Source organism: Lactuca saligna, chromosome 1 (assembly GCF_052625555.1).
Source record: "Lactuca saligna cultivar CGN05327 chromosome 1, ASM5262555v1, whole genome shotgun sequence".
Taxonomy (NCBI): domain Eukaryota; kingdom Viridiplantae; phylum Streptophyta; class Magnoliopsida; order Asterales; family Asteraceae; genus Lactuca; species Lactuca saligna.
The window spans coordinates 46,125,201-46,151,602 of record NC_136417.1 but is presented as its reverse complement, the minus strand read 5'-3'; the positions used below and the strand labels follow the sequence as shown (position 1 = coordinate 46,151,602).

The 26,402-nt window shown below is 34.8% G+C and overlaps 2 protein-coding genes across 2 annotated transcripts; both read left to right on the top strand.

Annotated features, from left to right (window-relative positions):
- The first annotated feature begins 1,000 nt into the window (after window positions 1-1,000).
- On the top strand, window positions 1,001-4,303 carry FC1 (serine/threonine-protein kinase AFC1). The gene is made up of 12 exons (XM_078983659.1): window positions 1,001-1,252; window positions 1,916-2,087; window positions 2,171-2,197; window positions 2,285-2,438; window positions 2,520-2,568; window positions 2,684-2,798; window positions 2,975-3,066; window positions 3,145-3,301; window positions 3,366-3,430; window positions 3,506-3,603; window positions 3,718-3,823; window positions 3,906-4,303. The coding sequence occupies exons 1-12, from the start codon at window positions 1,142-1,144 to the stop codon at window positions 4,062-4,064; spliced, it is 1,305 nt and encodes a 434-aa protein (XP_078839785.1). The 5' UTR covers window positions 1,001-1,141; the 3' UTR covers window positions 4,065-4,303.
- A 1,856-nt stretch (window positions 4,304-6,159) lies between these two features.
- LOC144997794 (uncharacterized) lies at window positions 6,160-7,928 on the top strand. Its single transcript, XM_078957663.1, has 3 exons — window positions 6,160-6,336; window positions 6,766-6,871; window positions 7,501-7,928. Exons 1-3 carry the CDS (start codon window positions 6,304-6,306, stop codon window positions 7,617-7,619), a joined length of 258 nt encoding a protein of 85 aa, XP_078813789.1. The 5' UTR covers window positions 6,160-6,303; the 3' UTR covers window positions 7,620-7,928.
- Window positions 7,929-26,402: the final 18,474 nt, after the last annotated feature.

Below are 26,402 nucleotides of genomic sequence, written 5' to 3'. Positions count from 1 at the left end.
CCGAGTCACTCTTTCACAACTTACTCTTTTAGCCCCTTCAACTCTACTCTTGATATTTCGGGATGTTACAGACACAAAAAAGAAAACCCTAATTTAGACGAAGAAGACGAGAGAAAGAACGAAAACAAAAATATCTGGTGCAAAGTTGTGAGATGCGTACTATGAGCCTCCACAGTTGCAAACAAGAAATATATACTTCCGTTGCATTATCCGGTTCAAGTCCGGTTTAACTTGGATCCAAGCCCTGAACCATACCTGAAAATGAGTCCACATACCTATACAAACTTCCAAATAGTAAGCCACAATTATGAAGAAACACAAAATAACAAACTACACACTACACAAGAAATAACTCACAAAATACATCATAATAATTTTTACTTCTTACCTGATAATAAATGTTTCTAACAATATTAATCTTGAATAATATCCTTTGATATTTTAACACTTCCACGTCAACTCCACCTAAGTTACCAATGCAAAAAAAAGAAAAAAGAAAAAGAATAACGCCATTGTCCATTGACATGCCACAACAAGGGAGAAGATAGATGGGCTATTTGCCAAACTATCAATGACGTGCCATTGCCACATATGATGTCATTGTCTTTGCCACCCTCCACGTGGTATAGCCTTATCCAACTATATATGTTTCCTTGTTGACACTTCTATGATTCTATCCGAAATTATCTCGAAATAAAATGTATATGTTTGCTCAAACATATTATCAATAATAATGGTTGTCGATAAAGTGTTAAGTTTAATAGGGAATATTAGCTGGAGTTTAAGGAGAAATAACAATCGAGCAGGCCCAATTACTGGATATGGCCATTGCCTCATTGGACGGCAAGATGGGTCGCTAACTGTCGATACTCCAAAAAGATAAAAGAAAAAGAACTCTCGGTACTCACGTCACGTGCCGCTAAAGAGAGTAATCACGTGCCAACGCTTAACCATGGAGGTAAGATTTTAACTCAACCATGGTTACTTTCTGCCTCATCTCCATTGTTAGCTTTCTTTCTCCATCTCAATTAAATCTAGGGTTTCCTGCGAATCCCTCGATTTTTCACAAACGGATTTTTGCATTACTTCATGTGAATCGGGATATATTTCCAAAGCTTAATCTGGTAGATCGTGTTACGTGATGGAGACGCAGAGGATCTTGGAATTTCCTCACAAAAATATGGATAAGCGACCAAGGAAACGGCCACGATTGGCTTGGGACATGCCCGCACCTGTTCCTCCTCCCCCAAAGGTTCAAAATTTTACGATTCTAATATGTTCTTGATGATATTTGTGTCTTAATGTAATTGAGTTTGCTTATTGGGGATTCATTTTAGGAACCACTTTTACTGTGATTTGAAACAGTGAAAACGAGTTACTTGTGTGTTTTTGATCTTCAGACTTTTTTGCTTTTTGTTTGTAGAATATAGATCTTGTCCTCTCACCCAAAAAGAAAATATAGATCTTTCTGTAATTCAACAGATTAAGCCATAGAAAGTACTCAATTTGATTTTCATTTCATATCTTTTTAAGTTCTTAACTGCATCTGATGCATGACATCATCCAATTTCAAGAAATTTCGTATAAATATCAAATAAGGTAATTATGTTTTCAACACAAATTTTTTCTTCACATATAAACTCAGGGATTAAATCCAGTTAGTAAATCTGTTGCCTGATCATATGGATGAAGTGAGATATACATAGAATGATGTTCATCTTTGTGGAATAAGACTCATCCATGGATGAAGAACACCTTGATCTGTACATAAAAAGTTTTGAATAACATGAGGTTCCAATTGAATAAACAGATTTTGTATTAATCTTCATCTTTCGTAGCATATTCATACACATATACAAACTCTGGTATATTAGTACATATCATATATAGTTTACAATATCTCATTGTCACTCAGGTCCTCCCAGCTTTATACTGCAGACAGGATTTCATAAATGCAGCAGTCCCCAGTTTCTCTTACTCTTCAATATATTACAAAGGAATCCCTCACAATGGCTCTCCTCCATGGAGACCAGATGATAAAGAAGGCCACTACATTTTTGCTGTAGGAGAGAATATAACTCCTCGATGTAAGTCTCGTAAATTATAAATGGTAATTCATGTGCAAATCACATGCTAATATAATAATAATCGCCTTATTTCCGAATTGCAGATCGTATATTGAGCAAAATGGGTGAAGGTTAGCTATTTTGTTACATAAACCATAAATGTAAAGTATTAGTTTTTCTTGATTGACAAATGACAATAAGAATAACGAATATAATAGGTACTTTTGGGCAAGTTTTGGAGTGTTTGGACAACGAAAAGAAAGAGCCTGTAGCCATTAAAATTGTGCGCTCAATAAACAAATATCGTGAAGCTGCCATGATTGAGATTGATGTTTTACAGAAGCTTGCTAGGCATGATGTTGGTGGATCACGGTATGTATATACACATCTCCTCTCTTTCTTTTTCAAGAATTTAAAGTGGTTTTGGTGTAAGATTTATATTTATTTTTGCAGTTGTGTGCAAATACGGAATTGGTTTGACTATCGTAATCATATTTGTATTGTAAGTATTTATGAGATTCGATTAATTTCCAATTGCTTATGACACCACACCACCATGTTGTTGTCATATGCTTGGATTTATATTTTATAAAAAAAAAAAAACTTGGTCTTAACAGGTTTTTGAGAAGCTTGGTCCAAGTTTATACGATTTTCTCCGCAAAAACAACTACCGTTCATTTCCCATTGATCTTGTTCGCGAGTTTGCAAGACAACTTTTGGAATCTGTAGCATGTGTGTGATAAAAACTTGTACCATTTTTTATTTTTGTTTTCTTTCTTTCTATATCTTTCAGATGTTATATGTTTGGAACTTTGTAGTAATATGTTAATTACTTGTCCTTGTTCATGTAATCCATTGCTATTTGCTCTTTTTTTTTGAGTAATTTATTTTGGGTCTTTTCTTTGCAGTTATGCATGATCTACAACTTATACATACCGATTTAAAACCAGAAAACATTCTTCTGGTTTCTTCAGAGTATGTGAAGGTGCCAGATTATAAGGTATGTGGATGCATACTATAAAACGAAACATAATAAAATTGATTTTAATTTTTATTTGTACCTTGTTATATAATTCAGTTCCTGTCAAGATCCGGAAAAGATGGTTCTTACTTCAAGAATCTACCAAAAACAAGCGCCATTAAGCTCATTGATTTTGGGAGTACTACATTTGAAAACCAAGATCACAGCTATGTAGTCTCAACGCGCCATTATCGTGCCCCTGAGGTTATTTTAGGTAATTCACATCTTCTATCTCCTAAGTCCTATCCTTTTTTGATTTCCCATCTTTTAATACACAGGCCTTGGATGGAACTACCCATGTGATTTATGGAGTGTGGGTTGCATACTCGTTGAACTTTGCTCCGTAAGTCAAATCTTGTTGTGAAATTACCCTTTTGCCCTTTCTAATAATTTTTTGGTGTCTGTGGATTGTGAATAGGGTGAAGCTTTATTCCAGACGCATGAGAACTTGGAACATCTTGCTATGATGGAGAGGGTTTTAGGGCCACTTCCTCAACATATGATCATGAGAGCCGAGTAATATATATAGAATACATAAAATTAACTTATTAACTTATTGTTTATTATTAATTTTTCATGGACCATAAAATTAAAAAATGTTTTTACTTTTTTTTTTTTTTTATTTGGTAGCCGTCGGTCTGAGAAATATTTTAGAAGGGGTGGGCGATTAGATTGGCCTGAGGGTGCAACGTCAAGAGAAAGTATGAGGGCAGTGTGGAAACTCCCACGCCTTCAGGTATTATTATTAATTAATTAATTAAACTATATATGTATAAAAAATTATAAAATATAAGGATTTTGTATTGAAATGAATGCAGAACCTGGTGATGCAGCACGTGGATCACTCTGCTGGGGTGTTGATAGATCTGTTGCAGGGGCTCTTGCGATTTGACCCATCAGAGCGACTGAAAGCTAGGGAAGCCTTAAGGCATCCTTTCTTCACAAGAGATATTAGACGATATGGGTACTCTTTGTAATTGAAAATTTGAAAAAAAAAAGTTAATAGAAAAGTGCTTGATATTTTCCATAAAATCGAAGCTTTTTTTTTTTTATGGTGGTTTTATATGATATATCACCACAAAATTATCTGCTTTTGCCTTTGTGTTTGTGATTGTGTTTGTGTTTGCTTGTTTGAATGTTTGATATGTATATGTTGTTTCTACATCGATATAAGGTTTTGTGGTCACAGTTTGAATGATTTTGGTTCCACAGTTTATATTTTGTTGTGATCTTTTGGTTTCTTAGTCATTTTCTTCATTCTGCAAAGAACACACAAACAAAACCGAGGGAATTTAATGAAATGTCGACGAGAAAATGAGGGATCAAACGATATTTTCCTATTTTTATTTTCTTCACGAGGTGTTTTTTGGACACCCGTAATCGTTTAAAAGGCTACAATATTTATTGTTGATCCTCTAAAATTTTGTTGTGGTTAACTGAACATAATTTTGAAATTTATGATAAATCTCTTATTGTACTTGTTGCATTGGGCGTTCTTCCAAACTATTTGTTTTTTTTAATGGGTTTAATCCATCTTTTACGTTGGACAAAATTAATCTCTTTATAGTAGGAGGGAGTTTGGACCTTGTACTTGTATGGTTTTACCTTATGAACTATATTGATATCATGACTTCAAGAAATTCTTGATGTATACAATTAATCAATTTAAAAGATTTTAGAATTTGTTGGTCCATTGTTAGATAAATTGTCGTCATAAGTTTTTTTAAATCTCATATGATACTGAAAAAATGTTTATTTGTTAATTTATTAAGATTATATTTTCTAAATCGAGATCGATTTATATTTTTGAAGTGAACAATTTACATTTACATTTTGTAAAATAGTATTTTTCTAAAGAAAACTAGTTTTGTAAAGTATTTTCGTAAGAATTGAAGTTGTAAAAAGTTATAAACAAGTAACTTATATAGAAAGTTGTAATTATTATTATTACTATTTTCATTTTGTAGAAAAAAAAAAAAAACAATTGGATCAAATTAGTTAAAAAAAATATTAAACTTTCGAAAAACCGTAAAAAAATTGTTTGGGATGGACTTGGGTAGGCGGGCTTAAATCAAAGATATGGATAGGCGTGATGACCTATGTATAATGTAAATACAGTATAAGATAAACCCCTGGCCCCTGCCTCACATTTGGAGGCCATTGGTTGAACCTTTTCATTACTTTTTTTTTTTTTTTTGTCGTTTAATCGCAAGTTATTTTATTTCACATTTTTATACATAGAAAATAATTTTAAAAAATATAGAGTAATGGACAATAATAGAAAACATAGAAAAATAAAGATAGCATTGTTTTCTTCTCACGTCGCGTGTGATGTTCATGGTATGCGGTGGTGCCACTATGGTCTTATTGGTAAGCCAAATCACTAAAACTAGCTCAAAAATCATTTTGCTTCAAAAACACTCTAAAAAGTATTTATAAATGCTACCTAAAATAATTAGAATGTTAATAAAGCTACTCTTCACGGGTTTGTCCAATTATTATTATTTTAAATTCCTAAATTATATTTAAAGTTTAAAACCATTAACCATGTGATGACATGAGCCGGGTTTGTTATTATTAAACTAATCCGGTTCAAATTTTGGTTTTACTGACTTGGTGGGGGTCAAAATTGGACCCATTTCACGTGGGCTGGTGCCACATGGAAAGTCTGTGTTACCTAAAAATCCTCCTAATCTCTTTTAACCAATCAAATTCATCCTCTCACGTGGCAACTAGGACCCACAAATTGTACAGCCATCACACTAATTCTATATATTTAATTAATACTTTATTGTATAATATTATACTACTATTTAATCTCTATTATGGGTGTTTTGTTTTCTTTTGTCCTTTTTTAACTAGGGGAAATCTATAGTAACTCATGTTCTTTTCCATTCCTTAAAGAAACTCATCCAACTTTTTTTTTTATTTAAACTAAAAACAATACAAACATTTTTGTTCTTGTGCATGTCCTCAATATATAAAATCCAGATTAACCATATTTTGATATATATATATATATATATATATATATATATATATATATATATATATATATATATATATATAATACACACTCGTTATCATAACTTTTTCAAGAACTGCTCGGATCAAAGCCTACCCACTCTTCTGTCTTTCCTCTCTCTCTCTCTCTCTCTCTCTCTCTCTCTCTCCAACTTATAGAAGAAGAAGAAAAAGGGTTTTTAGATCATAAATATGGCTGATTCTTCTGCTTCATATATTCACATGGTGGGTTCTCTTCTTCCTTGTTCTTAACCTACGCATCAAGATTTTATTCAACCCCATGTCATCACACACACAAGGATATATACATGCATGTCAGTGATATTACATGTATATATCATTGTGATTTTAAAACCTTGGATACATGTCGTTTGATCCATATTAGATACTGTACATGAACATGTAACCATCATTTTTACTTTGCTAAATTGGACTCAAACCCCTAAACATTGAAAGGCGCATGGGTTGTAAGTTTTTGATTCATCTTTGAAGTAACTTAATCGTTTTCGGATTCCACCCTTTGTTTTTGAGTCATCCAATTTCATATTGATTTCTGAATATATATATATATATATATATATATATATATATATATATATATATATATATATATATATATATATGTGATTTTTTCGTTTTGATGTATTTTTGTAGGTGCATCGTTTGATAGAGGAGTGTTTAATATTCAATATGAGCAAAGAAGAATGCATGGAAGCCCTTTCTAAGCATGCAAACATCATGCCTGCCATTACTTCTACTGGTAATCAACTAATCATCATTTATTATGTTGCAAAACTAAAAAGATAGTAATTAATAAAAGAAACAATTGACATATTGATCATAAATTTTATAAGTAATATATTGTACAGCAGGTGAATACTTATAATATATTTAATCGCTGCAAATATTTTAAAATCATATTTGGATATTTTTTGGTGGATATACATCGTCTTTATTTTAGTTCTTGGGAGTATTATAAATATTTAATTGCAAATATTTTATTTTGGATGCTAGTATGGAAATCATAAGTTTTTGGAATATGGAATCAAAATAGTCTACGACTATAATAGATTGTTTACGGGATAAAAATATAACAAATTTGACATCATTTGTTGTTTTCTTTTTAAGATTTATGTTTTATAATCACATACTAATATTTTATAAAAGGAAGAAGAACAACAAAATCAACAAAGTTATAGTTTTTTAAAGATAATTTGAATATTGCTGCGAGTCTGAATATGATATTTTCCATATAGATTATAATAAAAATCCCCATATTATTATAAATCAAATTGAAAAACCGCCGTCCTCCACATGCAATGTCTTTTACTTCAATGTCTCTTTTTACCTTTTGGTTATAAACATGTTACATATGTTATGTGTATTTAGTGTGGTGTGAACTTGAAAAGGAGAATAAAGACTTCTTTGAGGCATACAAGAACACGAGGAAGGAGCATCAAACACAAATGGTTTCTTCTTCTAGCTCCCAAAAAGTTATTCCACCATAAGTGCTTTAAATTTATCACATGTACTTATCGTTTTAGAGTTTGAACTATTTTGATTGGATGAAATTATTTAGATTTAGTGATGCAATTAGATGCAAATCGTTTTTGGCTGTATTCAAAAGCTTGGAATAAATAGTCTTAAGGTGGTTGAGTAGTGAACCAAATGAGATTAATGAAACTCAAAAAAAAAAAAGTTTCATGTCCGGTTTTCACAAGCTTCAACTCTTGGATGTACTTAATTATGTCTTCCCAAAAAAATGTCTAGGCTTTTGTTGTCGATGTTAGTGTAAATATATTATTGTGTTGTACGTACTTGTGTATATCTTGGCATGTGTCCATGAAATTATATATCTATATATTGTGCAGAATGAGAAAAGATTATTCATGGATAATCATTAGATTAGAATGGTATCAGAGTGTGATAACTAATAATCTTTTCTCATTAAACACAATATATAGATATAATTACGTTGACATACTGGCAAATACATAATTAAGGGTTGGACCAGGGAGCGAGATTTACACTAATAATCAAGTCAATGAAGTTGGTTTATCGTCACAATAAAAACGTTTGGAATCTTGTTGAAAGAGGGTGGTAAGTGACATTTAGGATCTTGACTTTCTAACCAAAACTTGGGTTTATCCTCCTCACAATAAAAACGTTTAGGACTTTAACTTGGGAAAATGATTTAAAAAGATAATAATGTTTCAAAAACGTACAAAAAAACACAATTATTCTTTTTTTAGTGAAAAAAATACTATTAGTTAGCCGGTTAAAAGATTTATGGGAATATATGTGCCCTTACCCTTCGTTAGTTCCTCCAAAATCATGGGTTCCTTTCCTTCTCCTTAGTTCGTTCATCATTTCCACATAGGGATGACAAAAAAACCCGAACCCGATGGGGAAACCCGAAACCCGATCATTTCGGGTCGGGTAACGGGTTGTTATCGGGTTTTTTATCGGGTTCGGGGCAGGGAGTGGGTTATCGTCGCCTCGCCCCGCCCCGCCCCGATTATATATATATATATATATATATATAATATGTTCAAAAAAATTTGCTGTTAATTGTACACGTTCAAATATAAAATACTTATCGTGGACAATTTTTTTAGTTATTAACAATCTGGTGTTAATGATCATTTTTATATGTTTTGACGTATTAAACAAAACTTAAATCAAATAATTTTTTATATAACGTCCAGTTTATTTTATTAAAGTGATGCATCATGTTTTTAATTTAAAAGAGTTGCTAGAACATGTATATTTTATAAGACATTGGGGTACCCTAAAAGAGAATAAAGATTTCGTTATCAGTTGTTGTAAACCCGATAAGATACCCGAAACCCAATGGGGCGCCCCGATAAGATACCCGAAAGTTATCGGGGCGGGTTTGGGAATCTATGCCCTGCCCCGAACCCGCCCCATTGCCATTCCTATTTCCACAAAATCACCACAATGGATTCCAACTTGACAATCGAAGTAAATCACACAGGTTCTTTTGTCCCCAAACCGATTGTGTATTTCAATCCAGTAAAAGTGGTTGTTAGCAATATCGATTCAGTAGCATGAGTTTCATGGAGTTCATCTCGTATGTAAAGAAGTTGGTCAAGGATGGAAGAATCAATGTGTACTATTGTCTTCCACAACGTTCACTGAGAGATGGGTTAAGAGCCTTGGAAGATGAAAATCATTATGTTCGTTTCCTTGATGTTGGATATGAGAATGGGGGTACGATCAATTTGCACATTGATCACAGTCAGGAGACAGTTATGGAGTGGATTGAAGAAGAGATAGCTGAAGATGGATCGATAGATGGTAATACAGATGATGATGATGATGATGTAGACTCTGAGCTTTCAGATAATGAGTTTGTGGAGCATGAACCTGATGATGAAGTGATACAAATACAACCATCTGATGGTCATTTCATTAGAAGAAAATTTTTCAGACCTCCAAGAGTTGTAGATGATAAGAAAGATGTCAAAAAAGATCTTCATAAGTATCCAGTTCATGATCCTAACCAAAATGGGATACAATGGTTCCAGTCTTAGGTATGAAATTCTGTGATCGTTATGAACTTAAGCATTTGTTAAGCAATTATGCTGTTGCTAATGGGTATAAACTATGGTATGAAAAAAATGATTCAACTAGATTATTAGTTAGATGTTGCAAAGGTGAAGAGAAGTCTAAATGTCGTTTTAGGTTGTGGGCAACTTGGATAAGTAAAGAAAGATCATTTCATATTAAGTCCTTAATCTCTAAACACAACTGTTGTAGGGCATTTAGTTTAGGTGCAATGGTTACATATAGTTGGATTGGAAAACAGTTAATGGAAACAATAATAGATAATCCAAGAATAAGTTACAGGAAAATAGCAGCATCAGTCCTTAGAGATTTTAATCTAAAAGTTAGTTTTGGTCAGTGTAGAAATGCCAAAAAATTTACAATGGATGAGATAGAAGAGGGTTTGGTGGCACACTATGAAAAGCTTAGGAGTTATGGTTTGAAGCTATTGAGGACTAATCCAGGTTCCACAGTGAAATTGGATGTGGATATCATGCCTGATTCTACAGTCCATTTTTCAAAGATGTATATTTGCTTGAAGGTTGTGAAGGATGGTTGGATTGAGGGGTGTAGAAGAGTGATTGGTGTAGATGGATGTTCTTTAAAGGGACTTTGTAGAGGTGAGGTACTTTCAACTATTGGTAGGGATGCTAATAACCAAATGTGTCCTCTAGCATGGACTGTTGTAGCAGTTGAAAATAAGGCAAATTGGAAATGGTTTCTGGATCTATTGCTTGAAGACCTTGATATGGGACAAGGCAGAGGACTAACCATCATCTCTGAGTAACACAAGGTAGTTAACTGTTTTTTAATAATGGTATTTATATTTTATTTTTAGTTTATAATGACATTCAAATGTTACTTAATAGGGACTGATTGAAGTAGTTAAGGACATAGTGCCAGAATGTGAGCATAAACAATGTGCTAGGCATGTCTATGCCAACTTCAAGAGAAAATTCTCAGAAGCTGAATACAGGAAACTTTTTTGGGGTGCTGCCAAGGCCACAACAACCACAAAATCTGAAGATATCATGAAGGAGATCAAATTGATTAACATAATGCCTATGAACACCTGATGGAAAAAACCAAACACATGGTCTAGGGCATTTTTTAGAGAAGATAGTGGTAGTGGTGCCATTGAAAATGGTATATCAGAGTCATTTAATTCAGCCATTGTGGAAGCCAGAAAAAACCAATAATAGCAATGTTGGAAGATATTAGAGTGTATGTCATGGAAATGATGTTTACTTAGAAAATGAAGGGCCTGAAGTGGAACTTGGAGATTTATCCCTCAATTAGAAGGAAGATTGAGGACATGAAGAAAATACAGAGGTATATAACTATATTTATATATAATACATATAGATCAATACTAACTTATATGTTACATTTCATAACAGGTTTTGGAGAGTAACTCCAAGTGGTTTTCATCAATATGAGAGTAAGTGGTTGAATGAGGTTTATGCAATTGACTTACATAAAAGAACCTGTGGATGCAGATCATGGCACCTGACTGGTATACCATGTGTCCATGTTATTTATGCAATCTTGTGCTTGAATGGGAATATAGAGGAGTATGTAGCAATTTGGTACACAACACAAATGTTTGGAAGCTGCTACAGGTATAATGTTAAGCTAATAAATGGATATGAAATGTGGCCATTAAATGATATGAATACCATTTTACCACCAAAGTGTAGAAGAATGCCTGGCAGACCAAAGATGAACAGGATTAAATGCATTTCAGAAAGAAGTGACAGACACACTGTTAGCAAAGTTTGGACCACTTCTAAATGCAGTTTATGTTTCCAACTAGGTCATAACAAGAGGAAATGTTCTCTCAATCAGGTTAATGCAGTAGATGATTCAGATATCTTTGATTACCATGAGCTATTTAAGGGTAAGGGACTGGGTCAAGGACAGGGACAGGGACAAGGCCATGGGGCTGCTGAGGATGTTGGATTTGATTTAGAGGATGAGGTTGGAGGTGATTCAGAGGAAGAAGTTGGAGGTGATTCAGAGGTGGATGATGAACAAGTGGTGAATCCTGGAAATTAGCATGTGGTTGCTCCAACTTTGAAAAGGATAAAGTGTGGTCCTTATCATAGGAACACAAAACTTAGGTTGAGGAGGAAAGTGGTGACCAAGGATGATACAGGGGGAAGTCTTGAAAATCCTCTCACACTCTAGGAGCAGTGTTAGGGATAACTTTTGTGAAGGGCATCTTTTGGTACCTTTTGTGAAGGACGGCTATTGTTAGGGAATCTTTTGTTGGGCACATCTTTTGATAACTATTTTTTATTTAAGCCAAAAAACTGATGAAGACACATGTGGTTAGGTGTAATGCATGTGTATATTTAAATATTCTATTGGTATCTAATGTATGTGGTCCCACTTTGGTAATGTATGTGGTTTGATAACGTGTTGTTTGATAACTTCTTTGGTAATGTATCTTTTGATAACTTGTTTGTATTGCTGGACTTATTAATTCCATTCCAATATGTGGTCCCAGGAATCATTAATTCCATTTCAATGTACACAATTACTATTAACTAGGAATCATTAATTCCATTTCAATGTACATAATCACTATTAACTAGGAATCATTAATTCTATTCCATTGTGAAGAATCAATATTAACCTGGAATCATTAATTCCATTCCATTGTGAAGAATCAATATTAACCTGGAATCATGAATTCCATTCCATTGTGAAGAATCAATATTAGCCAGGAATCATTAATTCCATTCCATGCCAGTAATCATTGATTCCATTCCAGTGTGAGCACTCAATTATATTTAGGAATCATTGGTCTCATTCCTTTATCAAAACTAATTTTATTTCCATAAAACATTGATTCCATTCCAATACAAGACTTTTAATTAACTAAACTTTCAAAGTACATTACCAAAGTCATTACATTACAATTTTCATTTCATTTCAGTATAACATACATAAAAAACATAACAAAGAACAACAACATACAAAATTTGAGATTCCAATATTTTTTACTTAATTTATCCAAGTCTTTTTTGAAACTCATTGATTCTTTATCTGCCTTCACCTTATGAGTCCAAAAATTATTTTCCAATATTGATATCTTGACTTTAGTGTTGTCTTGTTTTATTAGTTCTTCATCTTGATCGACCCATTCCCAGAAATCACATTTCTTCTTCTTCTTATCCTTCAATATACGTAATAAAATTCACATAAGAAATTAATAATGTAAGAGAAGTAGATGATAGATGATAGAACCACTTACTAGTGAGTTACGACATACTCTGAACTTTCTACCCGGATTATCAGCCGTAGTTGAGGTCCAAACTTGGGAAGGCTTCCTACAGTGACAAGGGTGAGCATAATCAATTGTACTCCTACTCTTGGAAATGTTCGAATTTGACTTAGAATAATTTGATGATCTTGAAGATGCCATAAGGGCAGAAGGAGATGAAGAAGGGGGTTAAAGATGGAGAGTGAACCTTAATTTGGTGGTTGAAGGCTATTAAAGCATGTTTAATAGTTGACCTGAGGTAACCAGTTACCTCGGGTCACTCTAAAGGGTTATTTGTATTTTTTTGGTATTTTTTGTACAAAAATTTCAATGTAATGGTATTTTTTGTACAAAAATTTCAATGTAATGGTATTTTTTTCACTAAAAAAAAGAAGAATGGTGTTTTTTGTACGTTTTTAAAACATTATTACCTTTTTAAGTCATTTTCCCTTTTAACTTTAAACATTACAGGAAATATGTGCATTAGGGTGACATTTTTAGCAGTGACACCAAAATAAATACGTTTGTTGTCGGTGCCAATATCCTTGTCGTTGCCCATATTGCTTATGTTTTTAGATTTATGTGCTTTGTTTGTTGATAACCTAAGAAATCGATCATTTGCTTACATTCTCATTTGGGCAATAGGGAAAACACCAATATGGAAGACCTAATGTCGCCACTAATGCTCCCTAAAAAAATCAGCAAGACTTTCCCTTTTTATTTTCATGTCGTTTGCTAGTGCCTTTAACTTGTCACCACTAATAACTCCAATTAGGGCCGGTCCATTACTTTTTACTACTCGGGGCGAGATAATAATTTTTATGCCTTTGTATATAAAAAATAGAAAATTAAAAATGCAGTAAATTTTATTATCAAACAAACAATACAAACAAAACCTACAAAAATACCAAAAACATTGTTTTCGAGCATTTTTTAAACAAAAACATCTCTTTAACGCCCCATTTCTGGTACGTAATTTAAATTAAGTATTTTATTTTCTTATGGGGTACTCGACGAGTCTGTATCCCGACTCGTCGAGTAGAGTTGGGATTGCACGCGATTTAAGTTGGCTACTCGACGAGTCCATATGCTGGGACTCGGCGAGTCCGCCTGTCTGGATGAAGCCCTAAATTTTAAGGGTTTGCACCCTATTTAAACATCTTATGTGCCCAGGACCGTCCTCCCTCACCAACAAAGAGTCTCATACAAAACCCTAGCAATTCTCTAAGAAACCTTGAGTGTTTTGTGCTTTTTGAAGTTTTGGAAGGAGGATCCAAAGGGGAAGAAGAAGATCCAGGCTTTTGGGGGATCAATTTAGAGCATATAAAGGTATTAAAACTTGAACCTTTGCTGTTCCTTCAATTGAATCTCCATAAAAGCTTAATCTAGTCACTTTTTGGGCCCTTTCTAGAGTTTTAGTGAGTGGGGGGCATGTAGAGATAGAAGAACATCAGATCTAGTTGTGTTTGAGTTCTAGAAGCTCAGATTCACCAACTTTATTAGGCCAAACATTCATGCAAGCCCTAGATCTACACTTTTGGCTTATTTAGGGCTTTTAATCCTCACTTGATCATGCATGCACATAAATTTGGAAACTTTACGTGTAAACCCCACTCTAGGAACCCAGGTCTATGAATTGAATGCCTTGGAATCGATAAAAATCAACGATATAGTGATGTCACGCAAGCGACTCGGTGAGTTGTTCTTCGGACTCGATGAGTCGAGACGTGAGTCCCCAAATTGATCCCTTTGAGAGATTACAAGTGGAATCAGTGAGTAGGATGTGGACTCAGTGAAATGGGACACAAACTCAGTAATGGAAGGACTCGACGAGTTTACGCCCAGACTCGGCGAGTCCAAAGAAATCTTCTTGCCTCAAGAACAGACTCAACGAGTTGTTCATACGACTCGGCGAGTCACAGACTAGTCGTGTTCATAAGATGAGGATGGACTCGGCAGATTGTTCATACAACTCGGCGAGTCGGATGAAGTTTGACTGGATATCATTATCGAAGAAGAAGTCATCGAGTCTTTGTAAACTCGACGAGTAGTAGCGAGTAGTGGATAGGAAGAGAGTATAGGGACTCGACGAGTTGATGACCCAACTCGACGAGTCTGGTCAACTAAATGTTGAATTTGACCAGAAGGTTGACTTTGACCAAGGGGTAAAATAGTCATTTCACCCCAGTTCAGTTATCGGTATCCAATTTAGTGTTTATGGGAATTATAGCCGGGGAGTTCCGGAGCAGCAGTCATCCAGCTTCGGATTTAGCATCTTAGCAGCCAGAGTTCCGAGGTGAGTTTTCCTTCCAGTAGGAATGGGTCTACGACCACAATGCCGACCCGTCTAGTTAGCAGTAGTTCCGGACTTTGGTCTGATGTAGTAGTTCAGTGTGCTTAATGTCTTTGTGATTCAAGCATGTCTTGTGTTATGTGTTCCGGACTTCGACCCGATACAGTATGCAGTATATGTGTTTATGCTAGTTGATATGTTTATGCTATGTTATACCCAGTCAGTTCCAGACTTCAATCCAATGCGGTTAGCTCTGGACTTTGGTCCGATGCAGGGGACAAGGTCCCAGTCAGTTTCGGACTTCGGTCCGATGCAGAGGGCAAAGCCCTGGTTAGTTCCGGACTTCGATCCGATGCAGTTTTCGGAATCCAGTCCGATGCAGTGGGCAAGGCCCAATAGTTGTTTATGTGTTATTGTATGGTATGTGGTAGTTTGGGGGAACTCACTAAGCTTCGTGCTTACAGTTTTCAGTTTTGGTTTCAGGTACTTCCGCTAGCAAAGGGAAGTGCTCGGGTTGATGGCATTGCACACACTACAACTTTAGTTTTATCTTGGGAGTTTATTTCAGATATTGTTATGATTGATACTGTTTTGTCTTGACACAGCTATTATGGCATTTGATATACTCATTCCATGGTTTTTATTATATATATATATATATATATATATATATATATATATATATATATATATATATATATATATATATATGTTACTCAATGATTTGATTTTTATTTTTTAGTAATATTAAAACAAAAATTTTTGGGTCGTATTTTGGGTTGTTTCAATCTCTTACTTTACAATAATCAATATTTTGTAAAAAACCACTTTCTATACTTAAAATTGCTATCCATTCAATCTTTCTCGAGTCATAATGCTTCTGATGATCGAACCGTAACCGACATGTTCAAAAATATCCTATATGCAACAAAAACATTAGAAAAAATATTCATTCATGCTTATATACATGTCAAAGAACTTTCACTTTTGTATGCTTCATTCGACAATATTTTCTATAAAATTTGTAACTCAGTCAATAAATCATTTCCATCAATATCACATTCTTCACGATTTGTCAAGTTGGACTCAATTTAAACATTTTTTAATTCATCATCAAATTAAGAAACTAATTTGGAACCATGAAATAAAAAACCAAATATAGATTCAAAATCATTAGAATATTAACCGAATCATTGGAAGTACTTGGTGGAATATTAAGATTATTAACTGGATTATTTTCACTAATATTTTGATTTCTAACAACATATTTATTCAAAGACCCTCTTAAATGATTAGCCTCTTCTTGTTCATTTTTTTTTCTATTTTGAGCATACAATGGCTGTTTTCTGGAAGCATATTTAAAACTCAACAAATCTAGTTATAAAGCACTAAACAAACAAAGATATAACCTGAACAAGAAGTCAAGAACACAAGGCAATAGATTTTGAGCAAACCACAATGTTAAATTTTAATACAAAGCAGCCTCCTGATTCACATTACAGAAACAAGAAACAACAACAAAAAAATTAGAAAGGATCAATGGAACTTTAGTAATCTGCAAACAAGTCTGAAATTTACCTGAAGTAAACAACAAATAAAGGATAAAGATTAAAGGCAACAGATTTCGAACTTAATCAGAGGCAAAACCCAAACTTAAACAAAGGTGAAAATTTCCTTTTCACTGATAAATTAAATTAAGAAATTGCAAATAATGTTAAATAATAATCATAAAAATCGAAATTAATCAGATACAATGAAACACATAAATCATAATCAGATAGTAAAATCAAAATCAGAAGAAGCGAAGTAGAGAATTAGAGAAGTCACCCAAATCAGAAGAAGACAAAATCGCATTCAACAGTCCTTTTTCATCGAGCTTTTAGATACGTGATATGCCTCCTTATCTTGTATTCAAACAAATCACTTAATCAGATAATGAACATACAATGATTGATTTCAGGAAGTTTAGAAATAAATAAGAAACAAACGAAGGAAAAACGAACTCACCGATTTACAGCCTCAACCTCCCAAATCAGTTGATCGGTTGAAATTTTGAGACACTTTCTTCCATTTTCCTCTTGCTTTAGGCAAAAAAAAAAAAAAAAAAAAAACGAACCCAATCAAGCACAGTGAATCGCTGATTGAACTCTGAGTGAGAAGTTAGAAAAAAATTGATTGAACTCGAACCCAATCAAACAGGCTAGTAGCATTAGTCGATTTACAACAATTGAGAATAAGAAAGGGATAGAAATTGGACCAAGAGAGATAGATAGTTCAACGATTTTGCAGCCTCGAAACACCACAATATGATTTTCAAGGGTTGCCATTACAGATTTGACGATTGAAGTTCTCAAGATATTTGGCGCTAACGAATCATGCCTCCCGCCCTTACTCTACATCCGAACGCGTTTCTTCTTGGACTGGAGCACTTGGGCTTCAGTTTGGGCCTATATACACACACACACACATATATATATATATATATAGTACAACTTATTGGACAAATATTATGCCCCCTTTTATTTGATGCCATGAGCCTAAACCCAACTCGCCCATGTATTGGGCCGAACCTAACTCCCGTTGCTAATGTCACTTAAAATTACATCATTAATCAGTTCGCCGCCGCTAATTTCGTCGCTCGTATTGTCTCTAAAGCAGACAACCTTCTTTACCTTTATCTTTTCCATCTTTATAATCTCTAGGACCACCATTAATCTCTCTCAGCCAACGACTACTTCAATCACCACCACTCACATTCATTCTTCTATTACCGTCACTGACTATTTTGAACAATACAACTATTATGCTTGATATGTGTTTCGTTTTTGCGAATTGGTCCCATTTTAGAGCCAAATTTTGACAACTTTGACCTCATTTTCTCACAATGGTTTCGTGTCTCCTATGACAAACCTAAATCCATTTTCTTCTCTTTTTGTGCTTATCTGAAACTACATGTTTGGTGTTTTGATGTTATTGCTTTATGTTATTGATTTTGCTCATGTATGTTACCGATTTTACTTTTTTTTCTGCTCATGTGTTTTTCCTGGTTCTATGTTATAGATTTTGTGATAAAATAGATGTTTATGATTTTTTTGCTTATTGTTACTGATTTGTGATTTTGATAGTTACTGATTTGAGAATAGATTGATTTTGTGATAATATATACCGATTTTATGATAATATACTGATTTTGTGATAATATTATGATTTTGTGACAATATATTTATTTTGTGATAATATATTTAATTTGAGATCATATGTTGATTTTGAGATTGTGACAATTGCTATTGATTTTGAAAATATACGTGTAACATCCGTCTTTCAGAATTTTCTACTTTGAACCTTTCATATTTTATTTTTGCAAGATTGGTCCTTACACGAGGCGTAACTTACTTTCTATTCATGGCGTAAGAAGGGTGTGACGCGTGAGGGTTTTAAACCCTATGCAGAGCGTAAGGCCGCAGTGCTTAAACCCTATTTTTTGGGGTTTAGACCCTATTTAAAAGGATCATAAGTTCTTGAGAGCCTCCCTATGTTCAACCTCCACTCCCATTTTCAGAAGCAACGTAACCTTAGCCACCTTGTGAGGATATTAAGCTGTTTGAGTGTTCTTTTGTGTGTTTTATGAAGAAGGAGATCACTAGAGGAGCTCTTGGGAGTCTATTGCTTGTAGATTCTGACCTTGCTTTTTCATTTCGTTTCTTCAGTAGGTAAAAAGCTCTCACATTGGTGGTTCGTTTGTTAGATCTTGTTAGTTGGTAGGTTTTTATGTGTTTTTATCCCTTGACCTTGGTTCTTGTGAGTATGAACTACTCTGTAACTCTTGAGCACCATTTCTAACCATTTATGAGCTTGTGAAGTCATAAAATAGGAACTTGGGTACTCTCATTCTTCTATTCATGAGATTTTAGACTTTGGAGAGTATTTTGGATACAAGGCTTGATTTTATGCTCTATTAAGCCATGAAAAAGCTTAAGGTTGATGACTTTATCAGTTAAGACACCTCTTAGATAAAGATCTGTGAGTTGGACGTTTAGTCTTTAGGCATTAAAGACTTAATGAGGAAGTGGATGAAGTAGGGAGTTATGCAGGATGTAAACCTGGCTACATAACATGCAACCTGGTTTGGCCCCGCCTTTTTTTTTTTTTTTTTTTTTTTTTTTTGTGGAAACACACTATGCAAGGTGTAGTGAAGGAGTACGCACGACGTATTCCCAGAGGAGGAAATTGGTCATTTTAGGGACCATGTTTGGAAGGAACTAGCTTTGGAAGGGTAAAAGGGTCTTTGACCCTCGAGAGAGAAAGTATGTAATGAACCTTTTATTATGATTATTACCCTAATTATTAATTAGGGTTAGTTTTGAGATGTATAGTGTGAGGAGGTTCTTGGGCCAGTAGCTCGGGTGTGAGAATTATCTGTTATCGGTCTAGGTGAGTCTCTTCACTGTAATTGTGGGTCGAAGGCACCAATGCCGGCCTAGTAGATTATGTATGTAGGGTGCTAGCTGTCTTTGTGACTCTTGCATGTGTTTGTGTGTATATCGGGCGGGGCCCGATATATGTTTGGTATGTAGTATTTTGGGGAACTCACTAAGCTTTGTGCTTACGATTTTATGTTTATCTTTTAGGTACTTCCGGTATGAAAGGAAAGAGCTCGACGTTATTGCATCGCATCCACTAATGTTCCATATTTATATTATGATTTGTACTCTGATAACTACTTTTTCACACTTTGATGGGTTTTTGAATGAATGAATGATGGTTTTGATAGACTTAAAACAAAAAATTTTACTTAGTATTTTTAGGATGTTACAAGTTGGTATCTAAACCTTGGTTTAAGGGATTTGGGCACACTCTCGGGTGTAACTGGCTTCAAACTAAGGAATTGGTAATCTTTTTGAAAGAAAATGAATTTTCTAAAAGATTTTTATTAAGAAAAGGCGGTGTGATGTGTGCAATCAGCCAAGCTTAAGTAAGTATTTCCCAAAATACCTGTACATGTTATTTGTTTCAGTATGTATATATGTGTATAGTATACTAGATTAGGGCTAAGGATATGTTCATAATTGCATGATAGAATTCTAGGAGAGATGCCTTTGTATGAGCCTTTAGAACTGCATACTAGTATGTATTTCAAATGAATGGATAGAGTGACCTGATTAGGTAGTGCTCTGGTTTAGAACTTGATGCTCGAATGCTGTTTTCTTTGTACTTTTAGGAACCTCCATTAGTATCAATTAACTATCAGGCAAATATTCTAGGTTACATGCTACAAAATTTTGATAATTTTAGAAGGTTAGGTTTTAACTCTATTGCATAACTCTTGTTTGAGTGCAACCGTTGTAGTGTGAGACATTGTAGTAGAAGAATTATCTAGTTCCTTTTACATGTAATTGTATTCGTAAGATAGTTAAGTGGTATTAGTGGGGGTTTCTTCTGCAACCGATGACAAAGAGTGGTGAGAAGGGAATCCTAGGAGATCCAAGAAGTATGTTAGCGCGTTGAACGTGTAGTTTATTAGAGTTGGAGAGTATTTTATAGTGAGGGAGCAACTTAGAGGATTCAAGGTGAACCTTAAGGGAAGTATAGATAGGTGTGGAAGGTAGTATTGGGCCCGTACTACTAAAAGCAAAGGATCCGTACTCGAGACAAGGGAAGTCACGAGGATACTATGGAACTTGCTAAGTGTGGAAAATTCTTTGAGTGTTTTCTGATGGTTGTATTGTTTATTTTTCGTATGGTGGTCACTCGAGGTGGTTTAAGTCCTGGCGAGGGATCGGGTTCGGGCTCTGGAGATGGATGCAGTTCATTATGATCATTTGATTTGACCTGCGGAATTGTAAGAACACAAAGAACAAGGTGATTTGGGGTGCTAAAAGATGTATTCGGTCATCATGAGGAGATTACAAAAATGAACTAGATTTAGTCTACATAATTAAGTCACTCAAAACTCCCTATGAACTACATCTTTCAAGCACACTCTACAAGTGGTATGCAACCTACTATATATAGAGGCGCTATCAAGTCTCTCTCTCTCTCTCTCTCTATATATATATATATATATATATATATATATATATATATATATATATATATATATATATATATCTTACTATCAGGTCACATGGCATCAATCCCATATGCAAGTGGGTCTTCACAAGTAAATACATTATAAAGTCACCCCATATATAAATTTACACCCTAACATTCTCCCCCTTAAAGTTAGGAGTGGATGACTTGGCTTTAATCTTCCAAAATGAGCAACTTCACGAACGAAACCTCAAACGTTACAAAAGTAGAAATGAACATCAAATCTTTAATTATTTAATAATTTTCCAATCAGGGTTCTAGAGTGTGAGACAATACAATCCAAGCATCAAAAGGTAAGTTGTATTATCCAATTATCTACAAATTAATTACCCAAATTTGTGTATAAAAGCACACTCCAAAAATCTTCGTTAAATCCAAACCCATCATGAATCGGGAAAACACGAATCACTTCATAATTTCAAATCGAACCACATGTCACATCGGTCTTCAAATCTGTGTGATATGAAAATTCGCAACTTTCGAATTCTCATATTCAAATATCTCCCTCTTTTTATAACTGAAAAATGATTATAAAACCGAAAAGGGAATGAGAAAGCACTCAATTTGGAATTTTCAATACAACCCCCCCCCCCCCCTTGACACCTGGCATAAACGTTTTGCATAAATCCGGAAAATCCAAAAATATTACAATTTTTAAATTCGAAAAACTAGGTAGAAACTGTCAATTTCAAAAATACGTAGGGACTTGTTGCACCAAAACAGCCTCAAATGCGAAACTGGGGATAAAGTGTCAATTTGCATCAACTACAGTGACCAGATTCAAAATATATTCCCATTTCACAAAATTTTACCCAAATGTCGAAACTGGGTAATTTTTACCAACTTGCTTAAACTGTAGGGATTCGAAATGAAAACTCAACATTCTTCACATATTATGACCCCATTTTGAAAGTGGGTAGAATTTGTGAATTCTTTGATACTCCAGGAATACGAATCGACATATTCTTTTGTTCTTCCCCAATTCGCAATCAAAGAGCATCACAGAATGTGAACGACGCTCATCACAGGTCGAAATCACAATTCATAGATCGAAAAACTCCTTTGGCCACATGTTGAAATTGTGTTCTACTTCAAACCAATCGACCCAAAACGATGTCTGGTCGACCATCAACCCCAAACGAAAACAATTTTTTAGATGAGAATTCAATCCAGACTTGAGTTTCAAATGTCGAAATGGCCATGCACACATCGAACGACTCCAACACATTTGACTTTTGATCCAATTTCCATTCGACTTGTTTAGTTCTATTCCATATGCGACCATTTGAATTCGATTTGACTCCAATACATTTGATGCGAACTACCAAAACCATTCTAAATACGTCTGACTTAAAAAAAAATCAACTGCAAATCGAATTCCTCAATTCGTTCACATATGCGAACTGAACACTAACTTCATTCGAATTTGACCCTACACATAAAAATCGAATCCTCTTGGTTCCAAGACTCCATCAGTCGAAATCAATATTCACCTCAAGGCATTTGATTTCCATATCAATTTCCAGATGGGAAAAAGAACTCTAGTAACAACATCTATAACAAGAATACTAGCCCTAATCAATTTCTAAATACAATTCCAATCTAATATGATTTAGACACCAAACAACAATTGTTCGAATTCTATCACCAATTTCAACATTCAATCCACTGAATCGACTTTTGAGAATCAGATTTTGACTTTTTGTGTTTGAATTTTTGATTTTAATAGTCAACAAACACAAAAATTATGATTCTCACATATATTTTCAAATAAAAAACGGATTATTCAATTGTTCTTCATCATCTTCAACTGTTATTCTTCAAAACCAAAGTATCGATTGACAATTCTCAATTTCAACTTGATCATAATCGAACAAATCATACACAATCGATTCGCAAGTCCAGAATCACAATAAAACTAGTAGATTATCAGTTAAGGTTGAAACGTAGACGTGAATCACAATCAAAATATAGACGCGAGATCATAAATTGGACAAGAACATCAGAATGTTTAAGCAGATGACGAATCAACCTGAGTTAGGATCGAGCATGTTTAATGAATTTTAGGCTCAAATATGATGAACAATATCAGATAGTCGATATTGGATCGAAATGAATTATGGGTTTAAAATAATCATGAGCAGTAATTGATTCAAAATGTGGGCTCAATATGAACAGTAACATTATTTGATTTTGGGCTAGATTTTGATTCCAACAAAAAATTGCATTTAAGAATTGATTCAAAAATAAGAAAATCCAATTGGGCTTGATCAATGAAAAAATTTATTGAATCATAACAATTGGGTTTTAATTTTTGTTATCCAATGAGTCAAAATGATCAAAAAACTCATAACACAAGCACGGTTTTAAAATTCTGAGAGATTAAGAGAGATCATTGAGAGACTCATCATAATTGTTTAATTTTGTGTTGAATGTAGCCAAATCGAGAATCGTTTCTTCAAAAATCACTTCGATCTTCAAAGATTCGCTCTGATACCAAATGTGGTGAATTATGAGCATTTGATTTGGAATGTAGAATTGTAAGAACACAAAGAACACGGTGATTTGGGTGCGAAAAGATGTATTCGATCATCATGAGGAGATTACAAAAATATACTAGATCGAGTATACATAATTAACACACTCAAAACTCTCTATGAACTACATCTGTCAAGCACATTCTACAAGTGGTATGCATCCCACTATATATAGAGGTGCTATAAGTCTCTCTATCTCTCTCTCTCTCTCTCTCTCTCTCCCTCTCTTTCTCTTTTTTTTTCTCTCTCTCTCTCTCTTACTATCATGTCACAAGGCATCAATCCCATATGCAAGTGGGTCTTCATAAGTCAATCCGTTACAAAGTCACTTCATGTATAACTTCGCACTCTAACAACGGGCCCTTGGATGAGTAGATGAGAGAGTTCATTTCGTCGGAGATCACTCACGACATTATGGAGTAGAATCCTGTGATCTTTGGTACTATCAAGGAGGGAATTATGGAGATGCTGGATGAGCGTCTGGGTGCATTCCATACTGAGATGGTGGCTATGGTGGGTGCACACTCTCTGAACTTTTGAGAGTTTCGTGCATGTGGGGACCCTGCGTTCTTCAGGATGAAGGACCCCATTGTTAGCAGGCGATGGTTGATGGACATCGCGAATGCTTTCTGGACTAGCTTCTTCCTCAAAGGGTCGAATGTCAGATTTACATCTTGTATTATAAAGGACAGAGCTCGTGATTGGTGGGAGGAGGTAAACCATGCATTTAGGGATGATGACATGGGATGATTTTGTGATGAGATTTAGGGCTGAGTTTGCACCAGTGATGGAGGTTTAGCAGTTAGCAAGGGAGTTTCATGACCTTTGTCAGACTATTGAGTTTTTGGTTAAGATCACCGCTATGATCCGTGAGAGGGATTTGCTGGTTCTACAGTATGTGGTAGACAAGGAGATGAAGAAGGAGAGGTGCCATGATATGATGAAGGATGATATTATAGAGTTTTTAAGCATGTTCATCTGTAAAACCTTAGAGGACATGATAGAGAGAGTCTGGGAGCGGGACATTGACTTGGAGCTTCTTAGGAAGCATAATCTGGTTCAGGCTCAAATATCTGAGGGGGCAGTGAAGAAGCCTAAGACTGTTGATTCACGTTCAAGAGGCCAAAAAGGCCAGAGCCACTATGGTAAGTGCATCAAGATGCACTAGGGGGTTTGTAGGGGGGGGGGGGTGGTTTTGGTTTTTGTAAGTGTGGCAAGATTGGTCACTACAACAAGGATTGAACCACAACCACCACCGGATCGAGTCTGATTTGCTTCCATTTCAATCATAAGGGCCATAAGGAGGCCAATTGTATGAGTTTAATAGTGGGATCCAATGACATTAAGGATCACAGACAGCCACCAGGGCATGACAAAGGTGCCAGTTATGAGGATTCGAGCTTTCCAGCTGATAGCCGAGGAGGCTTGTGTAGCACCCGATGCGGTTACTGGTATGTATCTTCTATTGATCTCATTTATTGCTTTATTGTTTATGCTTTTAATGTATGTTTCTATTTAGGGATGTTCATAGTGAGCGGTGTTCCAACCATGGTCCTTTTTGATTCCGGCGCCGCTCGATTGTTTGTATCTCTTGCTCTTAGTAAGAGGTTTGGCGACGCTCCTAGAGAGGTTCATTATGGAGATCACCGAAGATAGTCCAATACTTGTATCGAGGGTTCATCAGGGTTGTGTACTGGAGTTATTTCATGAGTGGTGCCTGATTGATTTGGTTCCTATACCTTTGCGTGAGAGCAAGGTAAACGTGGGTGTGGATTGATTGATCCATAATGGGGAAATGATTGACTATGGGAACCAGTTACTCTAGGTTCGAACTCCAAGTAGGGGAGAACTAGTTACTGATGGCGAGGCGGTGAGCATGGACTAGCTCTCTGTTCATCCATGAGAGTTAGGAGATATTTATAACATGGTTGTTCTGGGTTCGTGACCTATGTGCTGGATACTAGAGAAAAGGGGAAGGAAGTGGTTGATGATGTGTGAATCATTTAAGAGTATCCAAACGTGTTCCCAGAGGACTTTCCTGGAGTGCCTTTAGAGAGACAGGTTGAGTTCTATGACATCCCCAATTTCACGGCCAGAAAAAACCGATTTATTTATGTTTATTTAAAATCAGGGTATCCTTTTTTAAGAATAATATTGCAGAATTTGTTCCTAAAAACATGATAATGATATTATCAAAGTATTTCCAAAGAAATATATTGTATTTATATGAAAAATGTTGCGATGTCATTGTCAATACAATACATAAGCATAAACGGAAATAATACAGGCCTTACAAACATCTATTATTCAACTGACCTATAATCCATAAATCTCCCATCTGATTATCACACCTGTGAACTCGTGCCACTACCTGTAATACAAGAAAATGAGCGGGTCAGTCTTGCGAGCCTGGTGAGCACATAGGGTTTTCAATCCACAATAATTAAATTCTTTTAATGATATATATGTTTTCATCAAATCATTCAACCCAATTATCCATTCCTATTATCCTCCCTTTTGTCCTTAAGCC

Bases quoted from the DNA above. Each gene is read 5' to 3' on its own strand.
- FC1 (XM_078983659.1), top strand. From the start codon at position 1,142: ATGGAGACGCAGAGGATCTTGGAATTTCCTCACAAAAATATGGATAAG. The intron at 1,253-1,915 runs GTTCAAAATTTT...ATTGTCACTCAG, and splicing joins CTGTTCCTCCTCCCCCAAAG to GTCCTCCCAGCTTTATACTG. The intron at 3,604-3,717 runs GTAATATATATA...TTTATTTGGTAG, and splicing joins CATATGATCATGAGAGCCGA to CCGTCGGTCTGAGAAATATT.
- LOC144997794 (XM_078957663.1), top strand. From the start codon at position 6,304: ATGGCTGATTCTTCTGCTTCATATATTCACATG. The intron at 6,337-6,765 runs GTGGGTTCTCTT...GTATTTTTGTAG, and splicing joins CTGCTTCATATATTCACATG to GTGCATCGTTTGATAGAGGA. The intron at 6,872-7,500 runs GTAATCAACTAA...ATGTGTATTTAG, and splicing joins GCCTGCCATTACTTCTACTG to TGTGGTGTGAACTTGAAAAG.